The 27,585-nt window shown below is 45.4% G+C and overlaps 1 protein-coding gene across 1 annotated transcript in view; it reads right to left on the minus strand.

Annotated features, from left to right (window-relative positions):
* Positions 1-8,785: 8,785 nt before the first annotated feature.
* The window catches only part of C11H19orf54 (chromosome 11 C19orf54 homolog), a 34,990-nt gene continuing 16,190 nt past the window's right edge, over positions 8,786-27,585 (minus strand). Inside the window, exons 3-7 of the mRNA XM_030219094.1 lie at positions 22,568-22,636; positions 16,060-16,184; positions 13,487-13,613; positions 11,631-11,701; positions 8,786-9,727 (exon numbers count right to left, since the gene is read on the minus strand). Coding sequence (XP_030074954.1) covers positions 9,393-9,727; positions 11,631-11,701; positions 13,487-13,613; positions 16,060-16,184; positions 22,568-22,636 — 727 coding nt within the window. The 3' untranslated portion in view covers positions 8,786-9,392. The remainder of the gene's footprint in view (positions 9,728-11,630; positions 11,702-13,486; positions 13,614-16,059; positions 16,185-22,567; positions 22,637-27,585) is intronic.

Consider the following 27,585-nt stretch of genomic DNA (forward strand, 5'->3'; position numbering starts at 1 on the left):
AAGATCTGTGTGTCATTGTAGACAATATAGCTTATGCTGAAATCTTCTGCCCAGTGTGCAGCTGTGGCCAAAAAAGCAAACAGAATGCTAGGAATTATTAGGAAAAGGATGCAAAATAAGACCAAGAATATTATTATGCCTCTGTATCATTCCATAGTGCAACCTCACCTTGCGTATTGTGTTAATTTCTGGTCACAGTATCTCAAAAGATATAGTGGAATTAGAAAAGGTTCAAAGAGCAACCAAAATAATAAAGGGGATTGAACTCGTATGAGGAAAGGCTAAAGAGGTAAGGGCTCTTCAACTTGGGGGGGGGGGGGGGGGGGGGGGGGAGAGATATGATTGAGGTCTATAAAATCCTGAGTGGTGTAAAACGGGTAGAAGTGAATTGATTTTTCACTCTTTCAAAAAGTACAAAGGCCAGGGGGGAAACTCAATGAAATTACATGGAAATACTTTCAAAACAAATAGGAGGATATAGTTAAGTTCTGGAACTTGCTGCCGGAGGATGTGGTAACAGTGGTTCACATATCTGGGTTTAAAATGGGTTTGGAGAAGTTCCTGGAGGAAAAGTCTATAGTCTGTTATTGAAATGGACATGGGGAGAAGCCACTGCATGCCTCAGGATTGGTAGCATGGAATGTTGCTACTAATTGTTTTTCTGCCAGGTACTTGTGACCTGGGTTGGCCACTGTTGGAAGCAGGATATTGGGCTAGATGGACCATTGGTCTGACCCAGTATGACTATTATGTTCTTAAATAGCAGCCAGACCCAAGGAAAAAGATGCAGCCCCTGTAATCTTTGCCAAGTGCTCAGCCTAGGCACAAGTTCAAAACTGTTGAGAGCTTTAATTTCTTCCAGCCATGTGAGCTGCTGTCCTATGGTTTCTTTGCAGAACCTGTATGTGAGCAGAATTTTGCATAAATAACTGCTGTGCAGTTGCTACCACTTGATTTTTTTTAATTGTTTTGAAAGAAGACTCAAAAACAAACTAGAAAGTGTATCATACAAAAAGTCCCGTGCTTGTCATCAAGCAGATGAAGCCAGACACAAATGGGTTATGACCCACTAACAGCAGATGGAGACAGAGGTCAATATTCCAGTTTCAAGTTTATTTTGTACTGTGATTTAGACAAAACAATACAGTTTATGGGCCAGGGATAGAACTACTATTTCATATAGGAAAGATGGGGAGGGTCATATAGAAGGAAGCACTGGTCTCTCAATGATCGCATACAGGGACTAGTCGGTGGTGGAGACAGTTCAGGAAAAAGCATCCTGAAATAGAAAAGTGTTTAAATCAATAAATTGGGTGAGGGATATAAGACAGTGAGCAGTCTGGTTAGTCAGTATCTGTCTGCTATCTCAGCAGGTGGCAGACGGTCTCCCAGCAGCTCCTGTTCTGGTTTCCTGGGGGTCTTAGGTTGTACTGGTACCTACCTGGGGGTACATCTGGTGGTACCCCCTCCTACTATGGCTCTCTCCTTCCTCACACTAAAATAAATAACACAGGAAGATGACTCTGTGGGCTGAAGGTTAAGCCACTATTCCCTCTGTTTCCTATGATGAGCAGTTTCCTTCTGAGAGGGTTGCCTCAGAGTGCAGTCTGAGGCACTTCAGTGCTGAGGTGAGTACACCTTTTAACGCTTTTATTGCTGTCGGGTATTGCCATGTTCTACTTTCTCTTTTGTTTGCCTTCCTGTTAAGTTTTCAGTTTTCTCTACTCTATGCTAAGTGTGCTGGCCGGGAGCCGTGTGAAGGAAGGTTTGTGACTCAGATGACCTCCAAATAATGGCAGGCATGGGTAATTCCTTAGCATACTGCAGTCTACCTCTTCTCACTCTATATTGGAGAGTGCTCTAGCAGCTATTTTGGAGTCCTGTGGGGCTGAATTGATCCCTGGCTCTGCTCCAGCTTCAGAACCTACAGCAGTTCTGCTTCGGAGTCCTTTATGTCTACTGCTTCCACTTCTGACCCTACTCCTGGTCTCCCTTTTCCCCCCAAATTTGTGCTGCTCCTTAATCGGGCCTTTTTGCTGCAGCATTCTCAAGATGCAGGGGGTAGTCCTCAGGGGCCTTCAGCCACGGCCCTTTTGCAATCTGTGAAGAGAAGACGCTTGGAGAAACCTGCGGACTCCCCTCTCCAGTTCCATCGAAAGAAGGTTTTTTGGCAGCCTCCCTCCATTCTATTGTGCTTGAAGGGTTGGAAGTAGAGATTCCTGTGGATGAGGCGGATGACCGTACTGCCGTCCAGATGTCTCACAAGGAGGAATTGTATTTATTATCAGGGCTTTGGAGGTACTGAACATCTCTGCTCTGGGGGGCTCAGACCCCTGCATTCTCCAATCCTATGATGGCTAGTATCAAGAAGCTTCTTCAGTCTTTTCCTGTTCATGATGCAATTCAGGAATTGATCTCAGCACAGTGGAATGCCCCAGATTCCAGCCTGAGGGTAGCCATGGCCATAGCCAGGCTCTATTCCTTAGCGCCTGAGGTGTTGGAGAAGCTGAAGCTGCCCAAAATGGATGCACTGTTCGCACCAATGACCAAGAAGGATGCTGCTTCCAAGCATAGGCTTGCTAAGCTTCCCTTTCGGGGGAAGTTCCTCTTCGTGGAGGATCTGGAGAAGTTGGGGAAGGATCTTGGTGACTCCAAGTCAGACACTCCCCAAAGATAAGCCTAAGGGAGCTTTTCAGGAAGTCCAAGAGATATAGACCAGGGTATGCACAGACTTGCCAAAGGCCACGGTATCAGTGGAAGCAGTCTTTTTTAGTCTGACAAGCGGTCCCCCGCTCAGCCTTCCAGATCCGCTCCTGCCTCCAGGGCTTCACAATGATGTCCTTCCGGTCCACTCTTTCCTTCCACAGATTGAGGGCCGTCTTTCAGCCTTTCACTGGACCAAGATCACTTTGGATCAATGGATGCTGGACATAATCAGAAATGGGTACAAGCTAGAGTACTCATCCTGTTGCAGATTTTTTTCTTGGAATCCTCATGCCATCTTCTGTAAAGCAATGGGCAGTTTTGGACACTGAACTCCTTGCAGGACCTCAGGGCACTGATTCTAGTGTCCGCGATTGAGCGGGAAAGAAGTCACTATTCCATCTACTTTGTGGTCCCCAAGAAAAGGGGGTTCCTTTCTGCCGGTTCTCGACCTTGAGTGCATCAACAAATCTCTGCAGGTCAAGCACGTCCGCAAGGAGACAGTTTGGTCCGTCATAGCATTAGGCAGGCTGGGCAACTTCCTCATGTCTCTAGATCTGAAGAAGGCCTACTTCCATATCACCATTTGGCCTCCGCACCAAAGATTTCTCCATTATGCGATTCTGCTTAGGCACTTCCAATTTCAGGCCATGCCGTTTGGTTTTGCAGTACCTCGGACATTTTCCAAGGTCACAGTCATGGTGGCAGCCTTCCTCTGGCAGGAGGGGATCAAGGTACATCCCTACCTAGACAACAGGTAAGTCTCCAGGTGACTTCTCAATTGATCGCCCTCCTACAGTCCTTCAGATGAGTGCTCAATTTTGCAAAATAAGTTGGAACTTTCCCAGTCTCTGGAATATCTGGGGGTTCGCTTCAACACTCTTTGAGGCAGTGTGTTTCTGCCACAGGCATTAAAAGCTGCGGCTCCAGATTCATCAGCTCCTTCAGAATCCCAGACCTCGGGTGTGGGACTATGTGTAGGTTCTGGGCTCAATGGTGACCACGTTGAAGGTAGTACCATGGGCCAAGACTCATATGCAACCCCTTCAGCACTCTCTGCTGTCTTGCTGGTTTCTGGTGTTGCAAGAATAGAGACAAAAGAGAGGGTTCAAAAGTACAAAACCACAAGCAGCAAAAGGAAAAAAGCACAACTGAGCCTCCAAGACCGGTGCCAAGCAAGAGTCCTTTACTCCTAAAGATCCGACATAGGCCGTATTTCGGTGCAACAACGCCTGCCTCAGGGGTCTGAGGCAGGCGGCGTTGCACTGAAACATGGCCCATGTCAGGGCCTTTAGGAATAAAGGACTCTCGCTTGTCACAGTCTTGGAAGTCCAGTTGTGCTTTTTTTCCTTTTGTTGCAGGAACGACATTGCTTCCCTTGAAGGCCATGGGTGAGGGCCAGTATGTGGTTGGAGCCAGTCGATCAATCATTTGGAGATCAGGGCAGTTTGGTGGGCTCTTTCAGCCTTTCAGTTGCTCAGCAACCCAGTTTGGGTACTCTGAGACAACATGACAGCGGTGGCCTACATCAACAGACAATGAGGGATGTGCAGTGTACAGCTGACCATGGAAGCAAGCCACCCGCTTCATTGGGGAGAGCGGCATGTCCCGGTGCTCCCAGTGGCGCACACTGCCGGAGACTTAAATGTTCAGGAAGATTATCTCAGCAGAAACATGCTGGATCCTGGAGAGTAGGCATTGTCGCATGAGGCCTTTCAACTGGGAAATTGCAATCCTGGACCTCATGGCCTCGCAGCAACGCGAGGGTCCCCTGGTTTTTCAGCAAACAGTTTAGTTCAGAAGAGAACATCCTTCTCCAGTGTTGGCCAGAGGTGGATCTGCTGTATGTGTTCCCCCACGATCAGGAGAGTACTCCACGGGATTGTCCTTCATCTGAGGCAGGTAATTCTGATTGCTCCAGATCAGTTGCACAGGCCATGGTATGTAGATCTGGTTCAGTTTCAAGTGGCTGAACCATTTTGGCTGCCTCTTCCCGATCTCCTCTCTGAGTTCCAGTCCAAATGGAGGATCCAAATTATGGCTTGGTTCTTGAGTGGTTGCAACTGAGGAAAAAGAGTTATATGGAGGATGTAATTTCCACCTTTCTCAAGGCCTGGAAGCGCTCTACTTCCTTGGCTTATGCTCAAGTCTGGAGAATATTTGGTGTACAGCGCACTTTTTCTCCTTTACAGTCATCGTTGCCTCATATTTTTGTCTTCAGGAGGGTTTTAAAAAGGGGCTCGCCTACAACTTTGCGTGTCAAAGTGGCTGCCTTGGCTTATTGAGGGCAGGGGCACTCTCCTCCTTGGCTGCACATCCAGATGTCCTTTTTCTTAAGGGAGTGAACCATCTGAAGCCTCCTGCCCTCCTTTGCATCTCAGCCTCATTCTTCAAGCCTTACTGAAGCCAACCTTTGAGCCCCTGAGGAAGTCTACGGTTAAGGATCTCACTTTGCAAACAGTGTTCCTGGTGGCCATCTTCTCTGCCAGGTGCATTTCCAAGCTTGCGGGCCTGGTCTTCCAGGGATCTGTCCTTTTGTTCACAGAAGCGAGAGCGACAATTCATACTGTTCCTTCCTTTTTACCTAAGGTAGTGTCGGCTTTCCACCTCAACAGGCCATTGTTCCTTCCTTCAAGAAGACTGTTGGGTGGATTTTGCCATGTTGTAACTATTGGATTGCAATGAGTGCTGGTTCTGTAGCTGGAGGTGTCTAATGAATTCCGCTGCTTGGGTGAAATGGCCTCTAAACCATCCACTGCGAGATGGATTAAGGAAGCTACTGCGGCGGCCTATATTCTTTTAGGCAAACTGCCTCCATCTACCTTACGAACTTACTCCACTCAGACCTTGTCACAATCTCTTGGGCGGTCTTGGACACTTTCGATTGACATTCATCGTGTGGCTGTGTTCTTTTCGTACCTTTTCTAGGCATTATCGGCTGGATGTTGCAGCCAGGTCAGAGGCATCCTTTGGGATGGCGGTTCTTTCAGCTGGAGTGTCTGGAACCTGTCCTACTTAGATTGCTTTGCTACATCCCATTTGTCTCTGGATTCATCTGCTTGATAAGGAAGGAAAAATTATGTTCTTACCTGATCATCATAGCATATGACTCCAGAGGCCCACCCTCAGCAAGTGCCGTGTCTGTTCTAGCTATTTTCTCTAACTGCTATCCATCCCTACAGGGTTGTTCCTTCATTGGATTGTCATGGTTATTGTAAGGGAGGAGGGTACCATGGTTCAGTTTCTCCTCCTGCTTTGTTACTGAATATACTGACTAACCAGGCTGCTCACTGTCTTATATCAGAGTTCAGTATTGTCCTCTATCTCCACCTGCTGGTAGATGGTCATACACATTTGGCTCTAGATTCATCTATGATTGAAGGAAAGAAAATTATCAGGTAAAAACATAATTTTATATACACACAGAAGAACAAAAAGACTCTTGCAATCACACAGGCAACTGCAAAGACGACTCAAAAAAGGCTGGACAATGCTTGAACTAGATTCCCAGGGACGATCATGCCCAAGGCAGGAAAGCAATGCACAAGCCGGGAACTCCCATGTGGCAGGTTTTTGTGGATGGGGAGGGGGTGGGGAAGTACTAGACTTACAGGTTAGGAAGGGATCAGATTAATGCTGGTCGCTGGATCTGCCCTGGGAGAGGAAACCCCATTCTGTGCAGGTCTCTAATCGGCTGCACCGATTGCTCCTGCCTAAGACCGGTCCTGAATGTAAAATGAGTTTATCTTGTTGGCAAGACTGGATGGACCGTTCAGGTCTTTATCTGCCATCATTTACTATGTTACTATTAGGTTAACTCAAGGTTTATTGTACAATCTTAACAGTCTGCCACGTCCCCTCTGGCCATTGTACAATAAACCTTGAGTTTGAAAGCACTATCCAGCCTTCTTTTTTGAGTTGCCTTCGCTGTTTCCAGTGTGTGTAAGAACATAATTTTTCCTTACCTTGACTTTCAAATCTGAGTTCATGCAAATGATAATCAAGCGCGTTTTGATACTCTGTCCCCAAGGGCTCACAATCTAACTGGCATCTGAGGCAATGGAAGATGAAATGACTGACTCAGTCATAAGGCAAGTCATGCTTCAATTCCAAGTCAGATTGTATAGGGGGTTGCCGCTTCCCTCTTAAACCAGGAAGCAGTAGCAGTGTGGCAGCTGGGCCTTATGGTGAGGTATTGTAGTTTCAAGGCACTTTGAACTTAAGAGCCTGGTGACACGTTCGCCTTAGGTGGACAAAGTTCAGACATCACCAGGTGAATGGCATCACACTGTGTGTAAGGTGAGACTGGGATGGGGAGAGGGGGACAGTGCTGCTGCCTGCATATTAAGGAACTTGGGTCACATAATCCGTGGGCTGTATTCTTGATACCCCTGTTCTAGAATAAAGGCTCATGGTATGAGGCTCCAATGGAGTAGGATTGTGGAGAAAACATTGAAAAGAGGAAAACTATCCTAGCTGGTGGTGTGGGGCTACAATCCCTTCTGCGTAACAATTTAACAGGGTATGAGATAAGCAGCGATATTCCTTAGTTGCAAAATATGCAGAGAGCAGAATCTAGTGGCATAACATTTAAGTGTGCATAGTGCTGTACTGGTTTGAATTAATAATGGCTAATGTTAGAATGAATGCCAAAAAGGTTAATATGAAGTGCCAGAAGCCCTAACATAAGGCTTCTCAAACACATTTTCAGGACATCCACAATGAAAATGCATGAGGTAAATTTCCACACACTGTGTCCAATGTACATAAATCTTGCAGGCATATTCATCCTGTCCTGCCAATAATGCAGGCAGTGCTGATGGAATTAAACTAGTTACTGTGTTTGTCCAGCAGGCTGTTAGTTCTAAATAACTAGAAGTCTCAATGGAATCACAGGCACTTATGCAGCCAGGGGCCACAGGAGGCTGGACACTTGGAACTGGCCAGGGCTGTATTAGCAGCTATTATGTAGGCTTGTGATCAGGTAAAGGTGGGTGCTGGAGGGAAAAAGGGGGAGATATACAAGACGAAGTGCAGAAGAATGGATAAGGAGAAATCTTGCACATGCTTATAGTCAATGATTTGCAATTAGGATGTCAATCGTGTGGACAGAATAACTGGTCAGTCTCATAAGCTGAAAGGGTAAAAGCAGGAACTCCAGCATCTCTATTTTTGTTAGCTCAGCTCTTCTAGAATTACATTTTTTATCAAGATTTGAGACTGCTTTTATCTAAGGTTTTTAATACCTTTTGGCCTTGGATACTAAAGTTCTTTTTTTTTTTTTTTTTTAGAAGCTCTGGTCATGTTTTAGAAGTCCATAAACTGGCATTTAGATGTCCACATTGCATGTATATCTAAATTCTGCTTTTATAAAGCCAGAATATGAATGTCTAAAACTGCATTTTGTCACTATGAGAAGGGGATGTGGTCTGGGTGTCTTGTGGGTAGGACTAGGGAGAGACCAAAATATAGACTGTTCCCATTTCAAAAAGGGATTGTTCTGTCAACAAAGATGGACATTGGCATTTAGACCTGCTACCTAGGACGTCTAGGTTACAGAATGGCACTCTGATTGAGCAGCGCTCCTCTGGAGGAATTATAGGAAGAAGTTATCCCTTTTATCCCCCAGTGGTTAACTCCTACTCAACAACAGGAAATACTGGCCAGGGCTAATGGGCTCTGTGTCACTGAGGAAATAAGGATGTTTATGTTACTAAAATGGCTGATTAAACATTTAGGCCCTGGCACATAAACATTTGTTGCTATTTCATATGCTGACAGCAACTGGAGATTGCTCTTCATCAACATCACTATCTCCTTCACCAGCTGTTGGCTTCTGGTACCCCCTTGTCAATTGACAATAGGACTATGGTAGCATATGTTGGACAACACACACGGCATGGTGCTGAATCAGCAGTAGCCATTTTTTTTTTTGTTACATTTGTACCCCGCGCTTTCCCACTCATGGCAGGCTCAATGTGGCTTACATAGGGCAATGGAGGGTTAAGTGACTCGCCCAGAGTCACAAGGAGCTGCCTGTGCCTGAAGTGGGAATCACACTCAGTTCCCCAGGACAAAAGTCCACCACCCTAACCACTAGGCCACTCCTCCACTCATTTCATTTTCTAAAATGGATGTTCGTGCTGCATATAACCAATGCATAGACGGCCTGTTTCATTCTGTTGGCATATCCTATTCTGAAATACAAGCACTACCTGTGTCGTACCAACCTGGATGATTCTATTCCTAAAACGCCATTCTAACCTGCTACCTCAAAACTATAACCATTAAAGGCAGCTTACAGAAAAATATATCTTAACCAACTCTGTACAGCTATCTGATTCTACTTGCATTCATACTACTAAATGTAGCACTGCTGCCCACCTAACGTGACAGGTACCATTCAACTTTGACATCTGCTCATTTATATAAAACGAGCAACATTCTGAGTTGTTAAGTGCGGAACTGGTGTTCTGCTCCAATACCTATTTTAGTTGATATTGAACAGAGCCTGTGTGTAGAAAAGACTTGTATATCTCTGAATTCCCTGAGCATATTAAAGAATTGTAACTGTGAGCTACATCCTGAATGTGACAGTGAGTGGGTGGCCTCTGCTCATGTGGGTGTAATGCAGCATTCTGTGTATTTCCAAAACATTTCTCATGCTCTCCCTGAATCTTAACATAGCATTAGAAGTGTGGATCAGTTGTAGTCCTTGGATATAACAGTACAAGCTTTTCACAGAGCCCAGCCTTCACACCACCCTCAGGCAGGACATACATCTTCCCGTCTGCACTTCTCTTGGGATCAAAGCTGACCAGCTGCTTGTTGCTGGCACTCACTGCCCCATATTCCCAGAGCTGATACCTCAGGCTCTTCCCTTGCTTGGCCAGTAGGTAAACTTCTGCAATTTCAGGAATGCAAGGGGGCGGAGAGTCTGCATGTGGGTGAAATAAGCCTGTGATATCTGGGTCTTCCTTGTAAACATTGCTCATGGACCTGCCCTTCAGCCCAAATAAAACACCTGTGGAGCAAACAGCATTGTTTACATGTTAATTAAACCAGTGTTTGGGTATTGCACTGTTGAAATCATTCCACCCCCTCTCTTCAGCAGGTCAAAACAGAGTTGGAAACAATTCCTGAGCCATGCTGTGATTGTTTTCTTTCTCTACCCCACCCACTGTTTTTTGTTTTTTTTTTTTGCAAAGTACACAAGGCTCTTGACTACTCTATGCTTCCTATGTAAGTGGGAAAATAACATTGCCCTTATTCCAGAAACCAATGATAGTCATGCTAGTGAGGCATAGTTGAAAGTTGATTTTGTGGATAATAGTGTATGCTACTCTTCCATGGTAACAATTATTAGTTGGCAGTACACATAGATAGATACCATGAAGAAAGCTGTATAATTCAGGAATTATGTTTTCACAGTAGAATTTACAAGAAAGAAAATGAAATAACACATCCAAAAAACTAAACAGGCAGCACATTTGGGATATGGGTATGGCAGTACAGAGAGGTAATGTAGTGTGGAAAACATCCAGAGCATCCTCATGGACTTGTAGCCAGTGCCGGTTGTGTGTCTGCCTTGCGGTTTGCATTTGGATTGTACCAGAATGTCTTCTAAATTGTGATTACTTGCATAGTGTAAGCTAACCAAGGCTTGTCTTTTGATTAGTGTTTCTACCTTGTTTTTGTCAATGACATAATTCTAAGAGAGTATGACGGCTGATTCAGGCACTGTTTGCCGAAACGCAGCAGTGCAGATTCACTGTTTTAGTGCCATGGAAGCTGGTTGCCACTCAGCATTAAAGCTACCTTGATTCTACATTTGGCTTTGTTTCCTTTGCTACAATGCCTTAACTGGTATATTTTATGGTAGCAAAGTTATGCTGCAGAATCTGGAACTGCTTCTCCCAAAGAAATGTACTGTTATTTCAGAGGAAAGCTTATTTCTCTGTACTTCCCAGGCCAATCAGGCCCATTTTTGAACTTTGTGTGTGACTTTTTTTCTCGACTTCCCCCCATGCCAATTTGGGCCTGCTCTCAAATGCTGAAGTGTTCTTTTGTCTTAGCCATTCTTGACCTGTTGTACATAATTTTTTCAACACTGGAGTAATAACATAAAAAATTGTAAAATCTCCAGTAATAGGATACAGATCATTTGTAACCTACTTAAAAAAAATGGTAGTATGAGACTATCATATATATGTATGTTTCATCCTGCCTTCTGTCCCACTCCAAACCAAAATTTCCCCAAGTTCAGGGTGCTAAGAGGAGTCTGGCTGGGATATCATTTTGGACACATCCATGGACAGCACAGAAAATAAGTTTCTTGCAGAACTAATACAACTTATTTTGTAATTCAGGATATAGACTATGGAAGGCCCCCCTCTTCCTGTCTGTAGAGGTGGTTTCTTACTTGCTTGTATTCAAGCTTTAAGGCTTTAACAGGGATGAGGCTTGGGAAAACAGTCATTAATATTTTAGCGGAAGAGTAGCCTAGTGGTTAGTGCAGTGGACTTTGATCCTGGGGAACTGGGTTCGATTCCCATTGCAGTTCCTCGTGACTGTGGCCAAGTCACCCAACCCTCCATTGCCCCAGGTACAAAATAAGTACCTGAATATACTATGTAAACCGCTTTGAATGTAGTTGCAAAAAAACTATAGAAAGGCGGTATATCAAGACCCATTCCCTTTTCCCCTAGCTGTTCCCATATAGTTTTTATTTGCTTTTTTAATCTGCGCCATTCTTTGCCCACAGTTCTAAGTGTTGTGTGTCCCCAGCAAGGGATATGCAGTCCATACTTGGCAAAATTGCAAGCAAAGGAACTCTCTGTTGGAACTTGAAACCCATTCATAAGTAGCTACTTCCTGTGACTTCATCCTACTGGAATACAGAGGGGAAGCTGGGCTTAATACTGTACCTGTGATAATGGCCCAATGTGCCCTATGTCCACTTCTCAGACAGGGCTGATGATTGTAGTCCTCATCATAGCTGCAGTGGTGGTTAAGGGAATACATGCATGAGGTTGATTTCCTTGTCTGTATGAAGCAGGAAGACCTGCAGCATCCAGTCAAAGGTGATCAGAACAAAAATAACACGCAGAGCTACACTGGTCATTCCAGTCAAGTTGCTAGAGTTGGAAGAGGCACTGTAAATGCACTACACGGCCTTCTGTTCATTAATAAAGACAGTTTAAAATATGTGAAAATGTAAAAAAAAAACATTAAATAGAAAAGGGAAGAGACTTAGAAATAAGATTTCAGAACAGTGCTGGAACCGCTGCATCAACAGGCAGATTCTCAGAACTCCCGCAGTAAAGCTAGCAGCACAGAAAAAGCTTCAAATGAATATGTGCCGTATAAAAGCGAAAGCAAGGTGGAGGAACATGCTTGTGCAGAAGTGTGTTGCAGTAAGCACATCTCTCGTGCATGCGCCTGGCAAAGCTGACTGTAAAGCACATATCGGCGCTGCTTTTCTGTGCCTTCAAATATGTTTTTCAATTTTTTTTTTTTAATGTGGAAAGCTTATATTTAAGCATAGTGCCCACAAAGCACTTAGCCTTCCAAAGAAAGCGACGAAAATGATAAAGGGGATGGGAAGACTTTATGAGGAAAGGCTATAGCGTCTAGGGCTCTTCAGCTTGGAGGAATGGCGGCTGAGGGGAGATATGATAGAGGTCTATAAAATAATGAGTGGAGTTGAACGGGTAGATGTGAAGCGTCTGTTTACGCTTTCCAAAAATACTAGGACTAGGGGGCATGCGACGAAGCTACAATGCAGTAAATTTAAAACGAATCTGAGAAAATTATTCTTCACTCAACGTGTAATTAAACTCTGGAATTCATTGCCAGAGAATGTGGTAAAGTCGGCTAGCTTAGAGAAGTTTAAAAAAAGGTTTGGACGGCTTCCTAAAGGAAAAGTCCATAGACCATTATTAAATGGACTTGGGGAAAATGCACTATTTCTGAGATAAGCAGTATAAAATGATTTGTACATTTTGGGGATCTTGCCAGGTATTTGTGACCTGAATTGGCCACTGTTGGAAACAGGATGCTGGGCTTGATGGACCTTTGGTCTTTCCCAGTATGACAATACTTATTTACTTATGTCTGTAGGTGAGCTGTTTGCTATTGACTCTGTCTTACCCAAGAGACAACCATCATACCAGGACTTGGGGACAGACTGCCACCTTGTGATAAAATGTAGCTGAAAACTCCTCCCTAGTAAGGCACCAATTTTCATGCATGGCATAAACTGATGCTTATATTTATTGCAAATAACTTATTTATAGAGGAATGAATGCTCTACAGGGCCCTTCAGGTGTCTTTAAGCTCTCATGATTTTTTTTCTTTTTTGTAAAGCTAAAACAATGATGAAGCTTAGTCTTCCTCCTGAGAAAATTCATTTCAAATTTTTTTGGCTCCCGCTCCCCTCTCAGTTCAGTGTTGACTATGCAAACACGTAGCGTATTCAAACTTTCTTCGGACAGCTGAAGTACTAAAGACTCATCTTAGCCTCTCACCCTCAGATTTTGTAGCTTTTTAAAGGGTGTTTGCTTTGTCTCAGTGCCTGCTATGTTACTAATCAGAGTGGAAGGGGCAGATGGATATAGAGATCCTAATGGTGACACACTAACCAGCTAAGTTTTTAAACAGCATATCAAATCTATAACAACCAGTCAGAGAGAATGAACCCCTCTGTGAAGAGCTGAACTACAGAAACAGCTGCAGCCAAGGATACCTTTGAGTTTGCAGGTTCTATGCTGTGGAAGGATACGGTACTAGAGCAGGGTGTCCAGCTGTAAGGTGGTGAAGGAACTTCCATTGATTATTTCCATCCATTCCTTCCAACAGTTCTGCCCTGCAGCAAAAAACCTTTTCTGCAAGACAAGCCATGTGTGCAGCTGAAATAGCAAACATAAAGATGTGGTTAGAACAAGCAGAGTTGGCCTAAGGTTATCTAGCACCCACGGCAAACCTTCAGCCTTGTGTGTCTTCCCATCTCCCCCCCCCCCCCCCCCCAAATGTCCACCTTGTGTGTCTCCCCCCCCCCCCCAATGTCCACCATCTCCTATTCTCAAGACATCCAACATCACCTCCTCTTCCCTTAGGTGCCTGGTGCCTAGCTTCACTCTTCCCTCCTTCCTTCCCCCCCCCCCCCCCCCCCCAAGACAGCAAGTCTAAAAAAAGATTCAGCAGACTCGGTGTGGGGCCTTGAGCATAGGCCAGCCACGAGTTTGCTGTAACTGGCCCCCAGCCGCCTCCCCCTCCTCACACACATTTACATTATGCCACCCTAGATAGATCCAGACAGACACCTAGACTACCTACCAGTCAGGCTGGCCCTGATAACCAGCATCTACCTTCACATAATACCAACTATCCAAACCACACTAGAGCATGTTGGAAAGAAACATGCAGCCAATTCTAAGGTGCATATCCAAGCATATCATATTCCTTATTTATTGACATTAAACGTGCACGGAAATAAGTGATTTTTCTCCTGCAGTCACACACAGTCAGTGACAGAGCTGGGATTATGTCTGACATTTGGGCAAGGCATTTTGAGTTCTCCTAGGAGGAGGAGATCAGCAACCTTCCAACTAGAAGGATTTCAGTTGCGTGAAAGTAGAGGAGTGTGGTAGCCATGTTAGTCCACTCTTAAAGTTATCAATAGAAATCAAACAAAATAAAACATGGAAAAGAAAATAAGATGATACCTTTTTTATTGGACATAACTTAATACATTTCTTGATTAGCTTTCGAAGGTTGCCCTTCTTCCTCAGATCGGAAATAAGCAAATGTGCTGGCTGACAGTGTATATAAGTGAAAACATTCAAGCATTACTATGACAGTAAAATAGATACCATTGGAGATTCTACATGGAATGTTGCTACTATTGGAGATTCTACATGGAATGTTGCTATTCCACTAGCAACATTCCATGTAGAAGGCTGCGCAGGCTTCTGTTTCTGTGAGTCTGACGTCCTGCACGTACGTGCAGGACGTCAGACTCACAGAAGCAGAAGCCTGCGCGGCCACATTGGTGATCTACAAGGGCTGACTTCTACATGTAGAATCTATAGAAATCAAACAAAATAAAACATGGAAAAGAAAATAAGATGATGCCTTTTTTATTGGACATAACTTAATACATTTCTTGATTAGCTTTCGAAGGTTGCCCTTCTTCCTCAGATCGGAAATAAGCAAATGTGCTAGCTGACAGTGTATATAAGTGAAAACATTCAAGCATTACTATGACAGCCTGACAGGGTGGGAGGATGGGGTGGGTTGGAAGTATGCATGGGGACATCAAAGCATATCATTGATATTCTAACAAGATGGGTGTGGATAGGTGAGGGGTGGGGTGATCAACAGAGAAATACAGCTTTATGGTTTATAATGGGCTAGGAACCCCAGACTGTCATAGTAATGCTTGAATGTTTTCACTTATATACACTGTCAGCTAGCACATTTGCTTATTTCCGATCTGACGAAGAAGGGCAACCTTCGAAACCTAATCAAGAAATGTATTAAGTTATGTCCAATAAAAAAGGTATCATCTTATTTTCTTTTCCATGTTTTATTTTGTTTGATTTCTATAGATTCTACGTGGAATGTTGCTATTCCACTAGCAACATTCCATGTAGAAGTCAGCCCTTGTAGATCACCAATGTGGCCGCGCAGGCTTCTGCTTCTGTGAGTCTGATGTCCTGCACGTACGTGCAGGACGTCAGACTCACAGAAACAGTAGCCTGCGCAGCCTTCTACATGGAATGTTGCTAGTGGAATAGCAACATTCCATGTAGAATCTCCAATAGTAGCAACATTCCATGTAGAATCTCCAATGGTATCTATTTTACTGTCATAGTAATGCTTGAATGTTTTCACTTATATATACTGTCATCTACCAACATTTGCTTATTTCCGATCTGACGAAGAAGGGCAACCTTCGAAAGCTAATCAAGAAATGTACTAAGTTATGTCCAATAAAAAAGGTATCATCTTATTTTCTTTTCCATGTTTTATTTTGTTTGATTTCTATTGATAAAGTTGTGTGAAAGAGATGCTAACTGTCCTTCATGCACTATTATTTTCCTTTTTAATCTGCTTTGTATGGGCATTCCACCTTGGACAGGCAGAATATACACCTAATATTAAATATCATATAAAAATCTAAATTTGGACACTCACATTCCCCATTAGATGTGAGTTCATATCCATCCTTGATTTCCAGGAAAAGGTTGGGGCTGCTCTTTCGCAGAGGGCTATGGGATCTGCACATGCAGGGAATGCTTTTGTCTCCATGCTACAGCAAAAGCCGGTAATGCTTGTGTAACACACACTGACCTGAGAACATTTCTCCCTGAGCTGTGTATCCTCCCTCTAGGGCCACTTGGACAATTTCCTCTATCGAAATGCTGGCCTTGAATTGCAGGAGAGGGCCGGCCATCCAGAGAGCCACTAGCCCACATCTGATGGTAAAGATACATACTAAGCATTAGAGAGACTGAAGCACGAAGACTACAGATGCAGAATCAGAGGCCCCAGGGACAGGGGTGGCCCCAGGAGGATGGGGAGAGATGTAGGGCCATGTATGAACACTCATTAAAGGGTCTCAGTAAGGACTGAAAAGTAGAAAACATATTTTCTCAATGGTAGGCCCGGTCCAGCCCACTGAGTTTCTCCTTGCACTCCCTCACTCCACCACCAAAATTAGCACGTCTGAAATCCAGTACTTCTGAGTTTTGTGTCAGCACTCCACATTAGCTCTTAGATCAAACCATATTGTGTGATGATTTCACTACTAACTAGGTAGGCACCCACCCGAACGTTGGAAACACTTCCTCCATTTGTGAGCACTAGATCCAGCATCAATCCTTCCCTCATGGGTTTTGTTAACCATTTGTCTGAGCAAAGCACTTTGACAGGCATCTACGATCTCTGTTTCTTTCTGATTCTGCTGATGGGACATTCCAATCCATATCAGGCAATTTTCGAAATCTCCCAGCAACAGCGCTTCCCTTTCATTCCAAGCTTATGGATATCTATATAATGAATATTTTTGCCCACCCTCCTGACAATGCCCAGAACGGGTTACAAAATTACATTCATAATAAAACATAATACAACACTTGACATAAAAAAAAACATTCAAACATTAATTTCAGCTGACAGAGAGCAATTCAATATAGCAAGTCCTTAAAATAAGTTCTACAGCTTTCTGAAAATTCAATAAATCATCTAACCGCAAGAGACAAACCTATTCCACAGCCAAATCAAGAAATAAGAGTAAGCTCGCAAATCAGCACACTCTAGTAAAAGAGATCTGGCAGAGGGCAAAAGAAAACACCTCTCACTCTGACAGCACAATTGCCTAGAGATGTAGCTTGGCAACTTATCACAAACATATCTAGGTGAAATATTTTGAATGCTAACATCAGTTTTTTAAAAATGCAGTGTTTGTTGATAGGTAACCAATACAAAGCAGAAAGAATAAGCGTAATATGCTCTCGTAGGCCTACGCTCTTTAAAAGTTTAGCAGCCGTATTTCTGAACAAACTGGAGTCATTTCAAACTCTTATTGGGTAGCCCCACAAACAGTACATTGCAATAATCAACACGTGAGATTACATATGCATAAAGCAACTGGCAAAATCAGATTCTATAAAGTAACCTCGGATCCAGTGGTGCGCTGGAGCCGGCTCGCACCAGCTCACAAGAGCCGGTTGTTAATTTTTCTGACATTTTGCAAGCCGGTTGTTGACGCAGAGTGAGCCGGTTTGCATCTCCTCCCCCCCGAGCCGAAGGGTCCCAGCACATACCTAATCGCAGTCACCCTGGTGATCTAGTGGATTCTTCGGGGTAGGAGAGATCCCCAGTCTTTCCTGCCTGCTGCCGGCGCTGACCCTCTGCTGTCACATTGCTCTTTAAAATGAACATGCCAGCTTGTGTATACAGATGTGCACAAAGGAAGTATAATAAGGGAATAACTTTTCACTGGGGGAGCGGGGAGGAGGTCTGGAATAGCCTAGGAGAGCTGAAGTGGGGTAGGGACCATGGGGAGGATACTGTAAATAAAAAAAAAAAAAGTATTTTCAAACATGCCGGCTTGTGAATACGGATGTACACATAGGAAGTATAATAAGGGAATAACTTTTTATAGGTAGAGTAGTAATTTGTTATATATCGTAATCGGAGTATCATTTGGAGGGGCTGGTTGTAGGGACACCCTAACCCTGTTATATTGGTGCAGAGATTTTTTTTTCTCTCCTGGTAAAGGGCTTCTAAAACAGACATCATGTTATGAGAATCAGGGGCTCAACGTTCAGAGTTTCTATCTATTTATTTACGGCATTTTATCCCACATTAAATGTGAATGAGATTGGAACCTGGGAGCATTAAATTTTTTTTTTCTTGGAGAGAATAATGCATTGCCCCTCCCCCCCCAGGCTCTCTTCCCAGGTATAGCGAGCTCTGCAATTTGGGGGGGCGGGGGGGGGGGGGGGCGCAGAGCACACGATCCTACATAAATTGATGCAAATAATAAAATGAGGAAGAAACCAGTTGAGAAATACAGCTGTCAAAAGGTTAATCCCTAAACCAGCAGTTCCCCTGAACTTCAATCAAATCCTCATCCAACTTCTCCATTTGTGCCGGAGGTCTGAAGATAACACCCGTGTGGATACAGGTTCCATCTTCTCTTTCCAGAATGATCTATAGTAGCTTCTTCCTTTCCCCAGGGTCCGTGCATTTCAGCTGCTCTGATATTTTTCATATACAGTGCCACTCCTCTACGTCTTCGGCCCTCCCTATCCTTCCTACTACAGCCCGGTATGGTTGCATCCATTCATGAGATCACGGAATCATGTCTCTGTAATAGCAACAGTATTCAAGTCTTCCTCAACATCAGGGCTTCAACATCTTGAACTTTTTTTACTACAAGCATTTGTGCTCATTGCTTTCCATTTTATTATAGAAAACCATCTAAACTCACTTAATAACACATTAACTTCCCCACTGCCATCATGTTTTTCCTGGGGGTGACTTTCTGAATTCTCCTGCTTCCCTAGTTTAAAATGTCTACAAACGTACTGTCTGAATTTCTCCCCAAGGATCCTTTTTCCTCTCACAGAAAGATGTAGCCCATCATTACTGTACAGCCTGTTATTTTTCCATGTACCGCCCCATCTTCCTATGTATCTAAAACCTTCTTTACACCAAGCTTCAAGTCATTTATTGAACTCCTCTGTTTTACGCAGTCTTTCTTCTCCCTTCCCATATGTAGGAATAACTTCAGAAAAAGCTGCAGTCTGAACTAAAGACTTGAATCCCTCCCCAAGCTTCTGGAAACGCTCTGTGCCCTAAACTTGCTATTGTTGGCCAGGTCATTTGTCCTCAGGTGGACTGCAATATTCACTTGGTTAGGACCCTTGAACTGTGTTAATGCCTCTTATAATGGAATCTCCTAGCAGTTAAGAATTTTCTGCTTTGAGCTGATCTGGCATTGATACAGGCACTTCCCTCACGTGGCAAATATTGCTCACTGTTATCTCTAACCTTTGCGAAATGTACAAATGCAATATGTAGATTTTTTGGTGCATCATCAGATCTGAAAAAAAATCACATAGCAAATAACATCATTATTTCAACACAGCACAGAAGGACGCAACAAGAAGCAGAAAGAAAGCTAACGAGGACAAAACAAGACGAACCTCAGGAACTGGCTAAGCACCTGACGTCACTGAGAAAGAAGTTAATGCTGCAGGAAGGAAGCTCTCAGAGCTATGTGTTTCTGTCTGCTTCCACAGGACAGACCACAAATGTACAATCCTTGGCGCACATCTGCCCAGATGTGGGAAATGATTGCAAGCAAGCTCTGGGGTTGTGTGCATCAAAGGGCAGGAGGCCTGAGTTCATTAGAACAAAAAAACAAAATGCACGGGTTTACAGACTCTAGACTGGCTACAAAATAAATCTGATGAACTCCAACAACATTGAACATTAGAATAGCCATATTGGGTCAGACCAATTGTCCATCAAGCCCAGCATCCTGTTTCCAACAGGGCCAATCCAGGTCACAAGTACCTGGCAGAAAACCAAATAGTAGCAACATTCCAAGCTACCAATCCCAGGGCAACTAATGGCTTCCCCCATGTCTATCTCAATAGTGGACAATGGATTTTACCTACAGGAATTTGTCCAAACCTTTTTTTAAACCCAGATACACTAACCACTGTTACCATATACTCCTTCACCAACCACATACTCCTCCACCAATGAGTTCCAGAGCTTATATATTTATGAAGTGAAAAAATAAATATTTTCTCCTATTTGTTTTAAAGGTATTTCCACATAACTTCATTGAGTGTCCCCTAGTCTTTGTACTTTTTGAAAGAGGGAAAAAATTGATTCACGTCTACTCATTCTACATCACTCAGGATTTTGGTAGACCTCAATCATATCTCTCCTCATTTCCAAATTGAAGATCCCTAACCTCTTTAGCCTTTCCTCCTATAAGAGGAGTTCCATCCCCCTTTATCATTTTGTTGCTCTTCTTTTGAACCTTTTCTAATTCAGTTATATCTTTTTTGAGATATGGCAACCACAAATGAATGCAATAATCAAGTTGAGGTCACACCATGGAGCGATACAGAGGCATTATAGTATTCTTGGTCTTATTTACCATCCCTTTTATGATAATTCCTAGCATCCTGTTTGCTTTATTGGCTGCCGTCGCCACACACTGAGCAGAAGATTTCAGTGTATTGTCTACAATGACACCTAGATCTTTTTCATGGGTGCTGACCCCTGAAGTGGACCCTAGCATCAGGTTACTATGATTCAGATTATTCTTCCCAATGTGCATCACTTTGCATTTGTCCACATTAAATTTCATCTGCCATTTGGATGCCCAGTCTTCCAGTTTCCTAAGGGCTTCCTGCAATTTTTCAAAGTTTGCATGTATGTTAACTTTGGATAGTTTTGTGTCATCTGCAAATTTAATCACCTCACTTGTTCCGATTTCCAGATCATTTTTAAATAGCACTAGTCCCAGTACAGATCCCTGTGGCATGCCACTATTCACTCTCCTCCACTGAGAAAAATGGCCATTTAACTCTACCCTCTGTTTTCTGTCCAATGTACATATTTGTGATTCAGCAAGAAATCATCTCCTGCACTCATGTAAAGTTCAACTCAGCATTAGCATGGCCCTTAACACATGCATTCATACACAAGCCACCAGCCCTTCTCCTGTCTGGAAAGGCCCCTCAAGCTTTAGGTGTTATTTAAAATTCCTTTCTAAACACTAATGGCTCATTTTCAAAGCACACAGACTTACAAAACTACATATGCTACTATGGAACTTTAAAATAAAATGGCCACTAAAACGGCACTTAGGCTACTAATCCCGCACTGAATATCGCTGGTTAGCGGCTTAAAGATAGCTGGTTACATCATGCAATTTAACTGGCTATCCCCCGATTTTTAAAAGCAGACCATACAAGTTTGGCTGCCACAATAGGTAGAATAACTTTGGCCAGTTTGACTTTAACCAACCAGTGCTGAATATCAGCTTGGACGGTTAAAGTCGGACCGGCCAAAGTTAAACCGGATATTCAAAGCCAGTCACCGGAAATGGCCTGGCACTGAATATCCAGATTTAGCGGGGACTGAAGGAGACAGCCCGGCTATCTCCGGCGGTCTGAATATCAGGTGGTATGTGCTTTGAAAATGAGCACCTGTATGTTGTTCCTCTAGTATCAGTTTGTTCCAGTGTTCTGGACCAACAACACTGAAATCTCTTGTTCTCATTATTGCTCTTTGAAAACCATTCCTAGCAGGGAGGTTGCTCTGAGAAAGCGCTCCTTGGAATATAGGTTTGTTTGTTTTTTTAAATCCTACCTTTTAAGGGTTTCTGATGGTATGCTACACTGCATGGGAGCAGTGGAAGGTCACCAGAGGGCATCAAGAATAAGCTAGTTTGGCTTTCAGTTTTTGTCATATTGCAAAATGGGATTTGTAATCATGCTTCCCCATGAAATGCAAGACATAAATGCTAGAACTCAACAAGATGGAATGCATGAGATGTTCTCTTTGTCAAGCTACCCTTGACCCCAGTGAAAATTCATTGAGTGGATGAGTTTCTGCAGTGGCTGAGAGAGGTTTTTTTCCCCCCAGTTTATGTCAATTTCAGGCTCTTTGCAGCTTTCTGGGCAGTGATTCCCTACATGCTTTACTCCATGTTCTCATAACTTCTAGATTAGATTAACGTAATGTGTATGCTGGTAACTACTGAGAGATTCAGAGTGCTGCTGTATGCTACAAGTACACCATGTGATATCCCCCCCACCCCCCCAATTTATTCAGCTTCATTGGCTTCTTACGCTTATAGAATTCAATTTCAATTTTATTTTGGCTCACACGTGCTTCACCTCTGGTTTTCTGTTTTATTTATCTGCTTGTGCTCTTTACTCTCTACATGATTTTCACCTGATTCTTCCAGCTGCCTCTTGGACCCACCTTGAATTTATCAGGCAAAGCTCCTTCTTCGCTCCCTCCTTGTGGAATCAACTGCCTCTTGTTCTTCCAGCTGAACTTTACTATTTATAGCACTGAGCAGGATTTTAAAAATTCATTTGTTCTTGATGGCTTTTCCTAAATAAGGATTTATTTTATGAGGGCCGACTGGATGCGGCCTGCATACACCGGCAGCCACGCGTGGAGTCAATTTTTTCGCTCCTTCCCTCTTTTATATTGTAAACCGCTTTGATATTTATGGAAAGTAGTAGTGGCATAAACAACATCAAAACTACAAAAGAAAACATAATGCAAGCCAAACCCCCTCGGTACTCACTGCGGTCCTTCTTGGATCAAGGATGGCACATGTTTGTAGAAGAGAAGCCACTGTAATTCCCTGTTAAAACTAGAAGGAGAAGAAAGCATTACTGTCCACCCACTTCATCAAACAGGATCTGCCCTCTTTAAAGCAGGGATTCTCAACCCACTCCTTGGGACACACCTAGCCAGTCAAGCTTTCAGATGGGAAAATTAGGTTCTTACCTTGGTAATTTTCTTTCCTTTAGTCACAGCAGATGAATCCATTAACTGATGGGTTGTATCCGCCTACCAGCAGGTGGAGATAGAGAACACTGAAGAACCACAGTGACCCTTGGACGGCTAGCCCCATCTGCCTTCAGTATTTGAAATTTCCATAGCAGAGTGACTAAGAAAGGTAACATCACATAAACTTTCCTCACAGCGAACAAATGCCCCAGAACCGGAGCAATAACTACACAAAGGAGGGACGAACTCAACCTCCTGCAACAGAACAGCATGCAGAAACTTTAAGAACTGTTCAACTCCACCTGATGAGATGCAATATTTGCATGAAAGAACTGAACAAAAACACAAAATCAGACAGGGAGGGATCATGGAATCTGCTGTGACTAAAGGAAAGAAAATTACCAAGGTAAGAACCTAATTTTCCCTTCCTTGCCATGAACAGCAGATGAATCCATTAACTGATGGGATGTACAAAAGCACTCCCTACATAGGGTGGGAACCAGCAACACCGCGAGCCAGTACCTGCGCTCCAAAATGCGCATCCTGCTTCGCTGCCACATCCAGCCTGTAATGCTGTACAAACGGGAGCTGAGAAGCCCAAGTAGCTGCACGACAGATCTCTTGAAGAGAAAGAACACCTGTTTCAGCCCACGAGGAGGAAATCGCTCTCGTGGAATGCGCTTTAAACGCTTCAGGGGGAGCCCGCCCTGACAGCAGATACGCAGAAAAGATGACTTCTCTGAGCCAACGGGCTATAGTGGCCTTAGACGCCGGACACCCACGTCGAGGACCTGTCAACAAGACAAAAAGATGATCAGAAGTCCTGAAGTCATTTGACATCTGTAGATACTGCAACAGAGCCCTGCGGACATCTAAAAGATGTAACTGCCCAAAGGAATCCGGAAAATCCTCCCTAGAAAAGGAAGGTAGAAAAATGGGCTGGTTCAGGTGAAACGCTGAAACCACCTTAGGCAGGAAGGAAGGCACGGTCCGTACCGTCACCCGGACTCTGAGAACTGCAGAAAAGGGTCCCGACAGGAAAGCGCCTGAAGCTCAGATACGCTTCTAGCCAATGTAATGGCTACCAAAAAGACTGTCTTGAGAGTCACATCCTTCTCCGAAGCTCGCTTGAGCGGCTCGAAAGGTGAATGCTGGAGAGCCTTCAACACCAGCCCCAGGTTCCAGGCCGGATAAGGCAACCACACGGGAGGGCGGAGCCTAAGCGCCCCTCTAAGAAATCGAGCAATGTCCGGATGAGCAGCAAGGGATAAGCCAGAGACCTTCCCTCGGTAACATGCCAACACTGCCACTTGCACCCGAAGGGAATTGTAAGCCCAGGCCCTTTTTGTAAGCCATCCTGTAAAAAAGTCCAGGACCAGCGAGACCGTAGCCCACACGGGCCGTGATCTCTTTCGGGATAACCACTCCTCAAACTTACGCCATATCCGAGCATAGGCTGCGGAAGTAGACCGCTTGCGGGCCCTGCAAGAGAGTAGAGATGACCTTGTTACAGTAGCCCCTTATCTCTCAATTGCGCCCTCTCAAGAGCCAGGCCATAAGACCAAATCGGCAGGGATCCTCCATAGTCACCGGGCCTTGAACCAACAGGTAAAGGAAGCGGAGCCTCCACCAGCATCCGGCGGAGATCCGCATACCACAGACGCCTTAGCCAATCTGGAGCGATGAGAATCACCAATCCTCGGTGCAGTCGAATCCGCAGGAGGACTCGCCCTATCAAGGGCCAAGGAGGGAACACATATAGGAGGCCCGAGGGCCAGGGTTGAGCCAGTGCATCCAACCCTGCCGAGTGAGGACCTCTCCTTCTGCTGAAACAGCGAGGGACTTTGGCGTTTGCACTTGATGCCATAAGATCCATTCCGGGTGTCCCCCATTTGGCACAAATCTGAAGAAAAACTTCTTCTGCCAGTTCCCATTCCGCTGGGTTGATTTGATGCCTGCTGAGAAAATTGGCTTGCACGTTGCTCTGACCTGCTATGTGAGCTGCTGACAGAAGCTGCAGGTGGAGCTTGGCCCAGTGGCAAATCTGAGCGGTCTCCGCGGCCAGGGCCCTGCACTGAGTGCCGCCCTGACGATTGATGTAGGCCACCGCTGTCGTGTTGTCTGACAGAACCCGGACCGCAAACCCCTTCAGAGTCTTGTGGAAGGCCATAAGAGCCTGGAATATCGCTCTTAGTTCCAAGCGATTGATGGACCACCCCGCCTCCACGAGTGTCCACTGACCCTGAGCATAGCTTCCCTGACAATGCGCTCCCCAGCCTGAAAGGCTGGCATCCGTTATCACCAGGCACCAAGAAGGAAGCGCGAGCGGCATTCCTTGTCACAGCATCCTATCGGAGAGCCACCAATCCATACTGCGCCGGGCTGCAGGGAGCCACGCTAGTCTGCGTTGATATTCTGGGAAATCGAACCCATTGATGGAGCAGGGCAATCTGCAGTGGCCTCATATGCGCTCTCGCCCATGGAACCACCTCAAGGTGGCCGTCATCGACCCCAGCAGCTGGACAAAGTCCCAAGCTCGAGGGCGAGGCATCGCAGGAGCAGACGGGACCTGAGTCTGAAGCTTGCACCGCCTTTGGTCAGGGAGAAAGACAACCCCGAGGCCGTGTTGAACCTGACCAGGACTGTAACACTCTGGCTGTGACAAGACGACTTTCGTCTGCCGAATCTGCTCTGATGAGCCAGTCGTCGAGAAAGGGGTGAACTCTGATACCCTCTCGCCTGAGACAGGCAGCTACCACCACCATTACTTGGAAAAGGTCCGGGAACAAGGCCCGAAACTGGAAATGTTGTCCCAATACTGCAAACCGGAGAAACTGCTGATGCGGGGGCCAAATAGGTATGTGCAAATACGCTTCTTTTAGGTCCAGAGACATGAGAAACTCTCCTGGCTGTACCGCCGCAATGACGGAGCACAGGGTTTCCATGCGAAAGTGTCGCACTCTTAGGGCCTCGTTGACTCTTCGTAAGTCAAGGATCGGTCTGAAAGACCCACCTTTTCGAGGCACCACAAAATAAATGGAATAGTGGCCACAGTCGCGTTCAGCGGGAGGCACCGGGATCACCGCTCCGAGGTGCAGCAAGACTTGCAAGGTCTCCTCTACCGCCGCCCGTTTGACGGCACTGCCGCATCGGGACGCCAAAAACACGTCTCTCACCAGGGCACCGAATTCCAATCTGTAACCTTCTCTGATCAGGTCCAGGACCCACTGATCCGAAGTAATCTTGGTCCACTCCTCGAGAAAGAGGGAAAGCCATCCTCCTACTGCAGGAATCAAGGAGTGGACCGGCATTGCGGAGGACGCCCCTGAACTCTTGGCCGAGTTCCCGGCCGCTGCGGAGCGTTTGTCCGAGCGAAAGGAGTTGCTCTGCTGAAAACGGGCACGTTGAGAAAACCAAGCACAGCGCCCCGGGCGATACCTACGAGCTTCTCGGAAGCGAGGTCTGGAAGAGGAAGGAAACACAGGACCCTTGGAAGAAGGCCTCGGCCTATCCTTAGGTAACCGCTGGGGCTTAGAGTCCCCCAGGTCTTCTCCATTCCTCTTCAAATAACAGGAGGCCCCGAAAGGGTAACCTCACCCAGCCTTTGCTTAGAGGGCCATGTCAGCGTCCAATGCTGCAGCCAAAGAAGGCAGCGGGCCGAAACCGACACAGACATCTGCTTAGCCGAAGCTCTGACCAGATCATAAAGGGCGTCAGCCAAAAATGACAGGGCCGACTCCATCTGCGGGGCAACTTCAGAGAGGGAACCCGCACCATCCGCGGGCTGTTCCACCGCCTGTTGTAACCAGGAAAGACAGGCCCGGGCTGCATAGGAACTGCAAATAGATGCCCTTAAGGCAAGGCCCAATATTTCAAAGGACCACTTCAGCACGGATTCAAGCCGCTGGTCCTGCATGTCTTTCAAAGCAACTCTTCCCTCTACTGGGAGGGTGGTCTTTTTAGTCACCGCCGTGACCAACGAGTCCACTTTAGGCATCCCAAAAGGGGCCAAGTGCTCCTTACTCAGAGGGTAAAGCTGACCCATAGCCCTGGCCACTTTCAAAGCACCATCGGGGTCAGACCATTGAGCTGAAATAAGCACCTGGATGGAGTCATGCACAGGGAAGGCCCGAGTAGGCTTCTTAGTACTTGCCATCCTAAGATTAACAGAGGAGGCATCGCCCTCGGCAGGATCATCAATCGAGAGGGCCTGCAAGGCATCAGTAATGAGAGCTGGCAGCTTGTTGCGGTGGAAAATCCGAAACGCACTGGGATCATCCGAATCCAGTGGCAAACCAGCACCCTCCTCCGAATCCGGCCTGCCAGATCCCTCAGACTCCCCACAGCCAGACCACGGGGGGAAAAGGGAGATGCGCCACTTTCAGACGGGGAATTTACAAATCTATGTTTAGCGTGTTTCCAACACTGGGGGGAAGAAATAACATCTGTAGCTATCTCCGGGGCATCAACACCCGGAGGGAAACCAGAATGCAATACAGTGTCAGACACCTGCGGCAGAGCTCTTTTCAGCATGAAGGCCTTATGCATCAGAAGCACAAACTCAGGGGAGAAAAACTCACTCTGATCCCCCGCCCCCGAATTAGGAGAGACGGAGGTTGGAGCTCCTCTAGCAGTCTCTAAACGAGGCGTCCCCCTGCACTCAGACTCCTTCGCCATCGCGGAGTTCGAGGCATGCGGCGCTTCCAAAATGGCGCCCGCTGCCCAGCTCCATTGAGTGGGAAGAATCATCGCTCGCCATGCTCGTACTAGCGCGAGCGTCTAAGGAGCACATTTTACACAGCCCCGCTG

The sequence above is a fragment of the Microcaecilia unicolor genome, chromosome 11 (genome assembly GCF_901765095.1).
Source record: "Microcaecilia unicolor chromosome 11, aMicUni1.1, whole genome shotgun sequence".
In the NCBI taxonomy this organism is placed as follows: domain Eukaryota; kingdom Metazoa; phylum Chordata; class Amphibia; order Gymnophiona; family Siphonopidae; genus Microcaecilia; species Microcaecilia unicolor.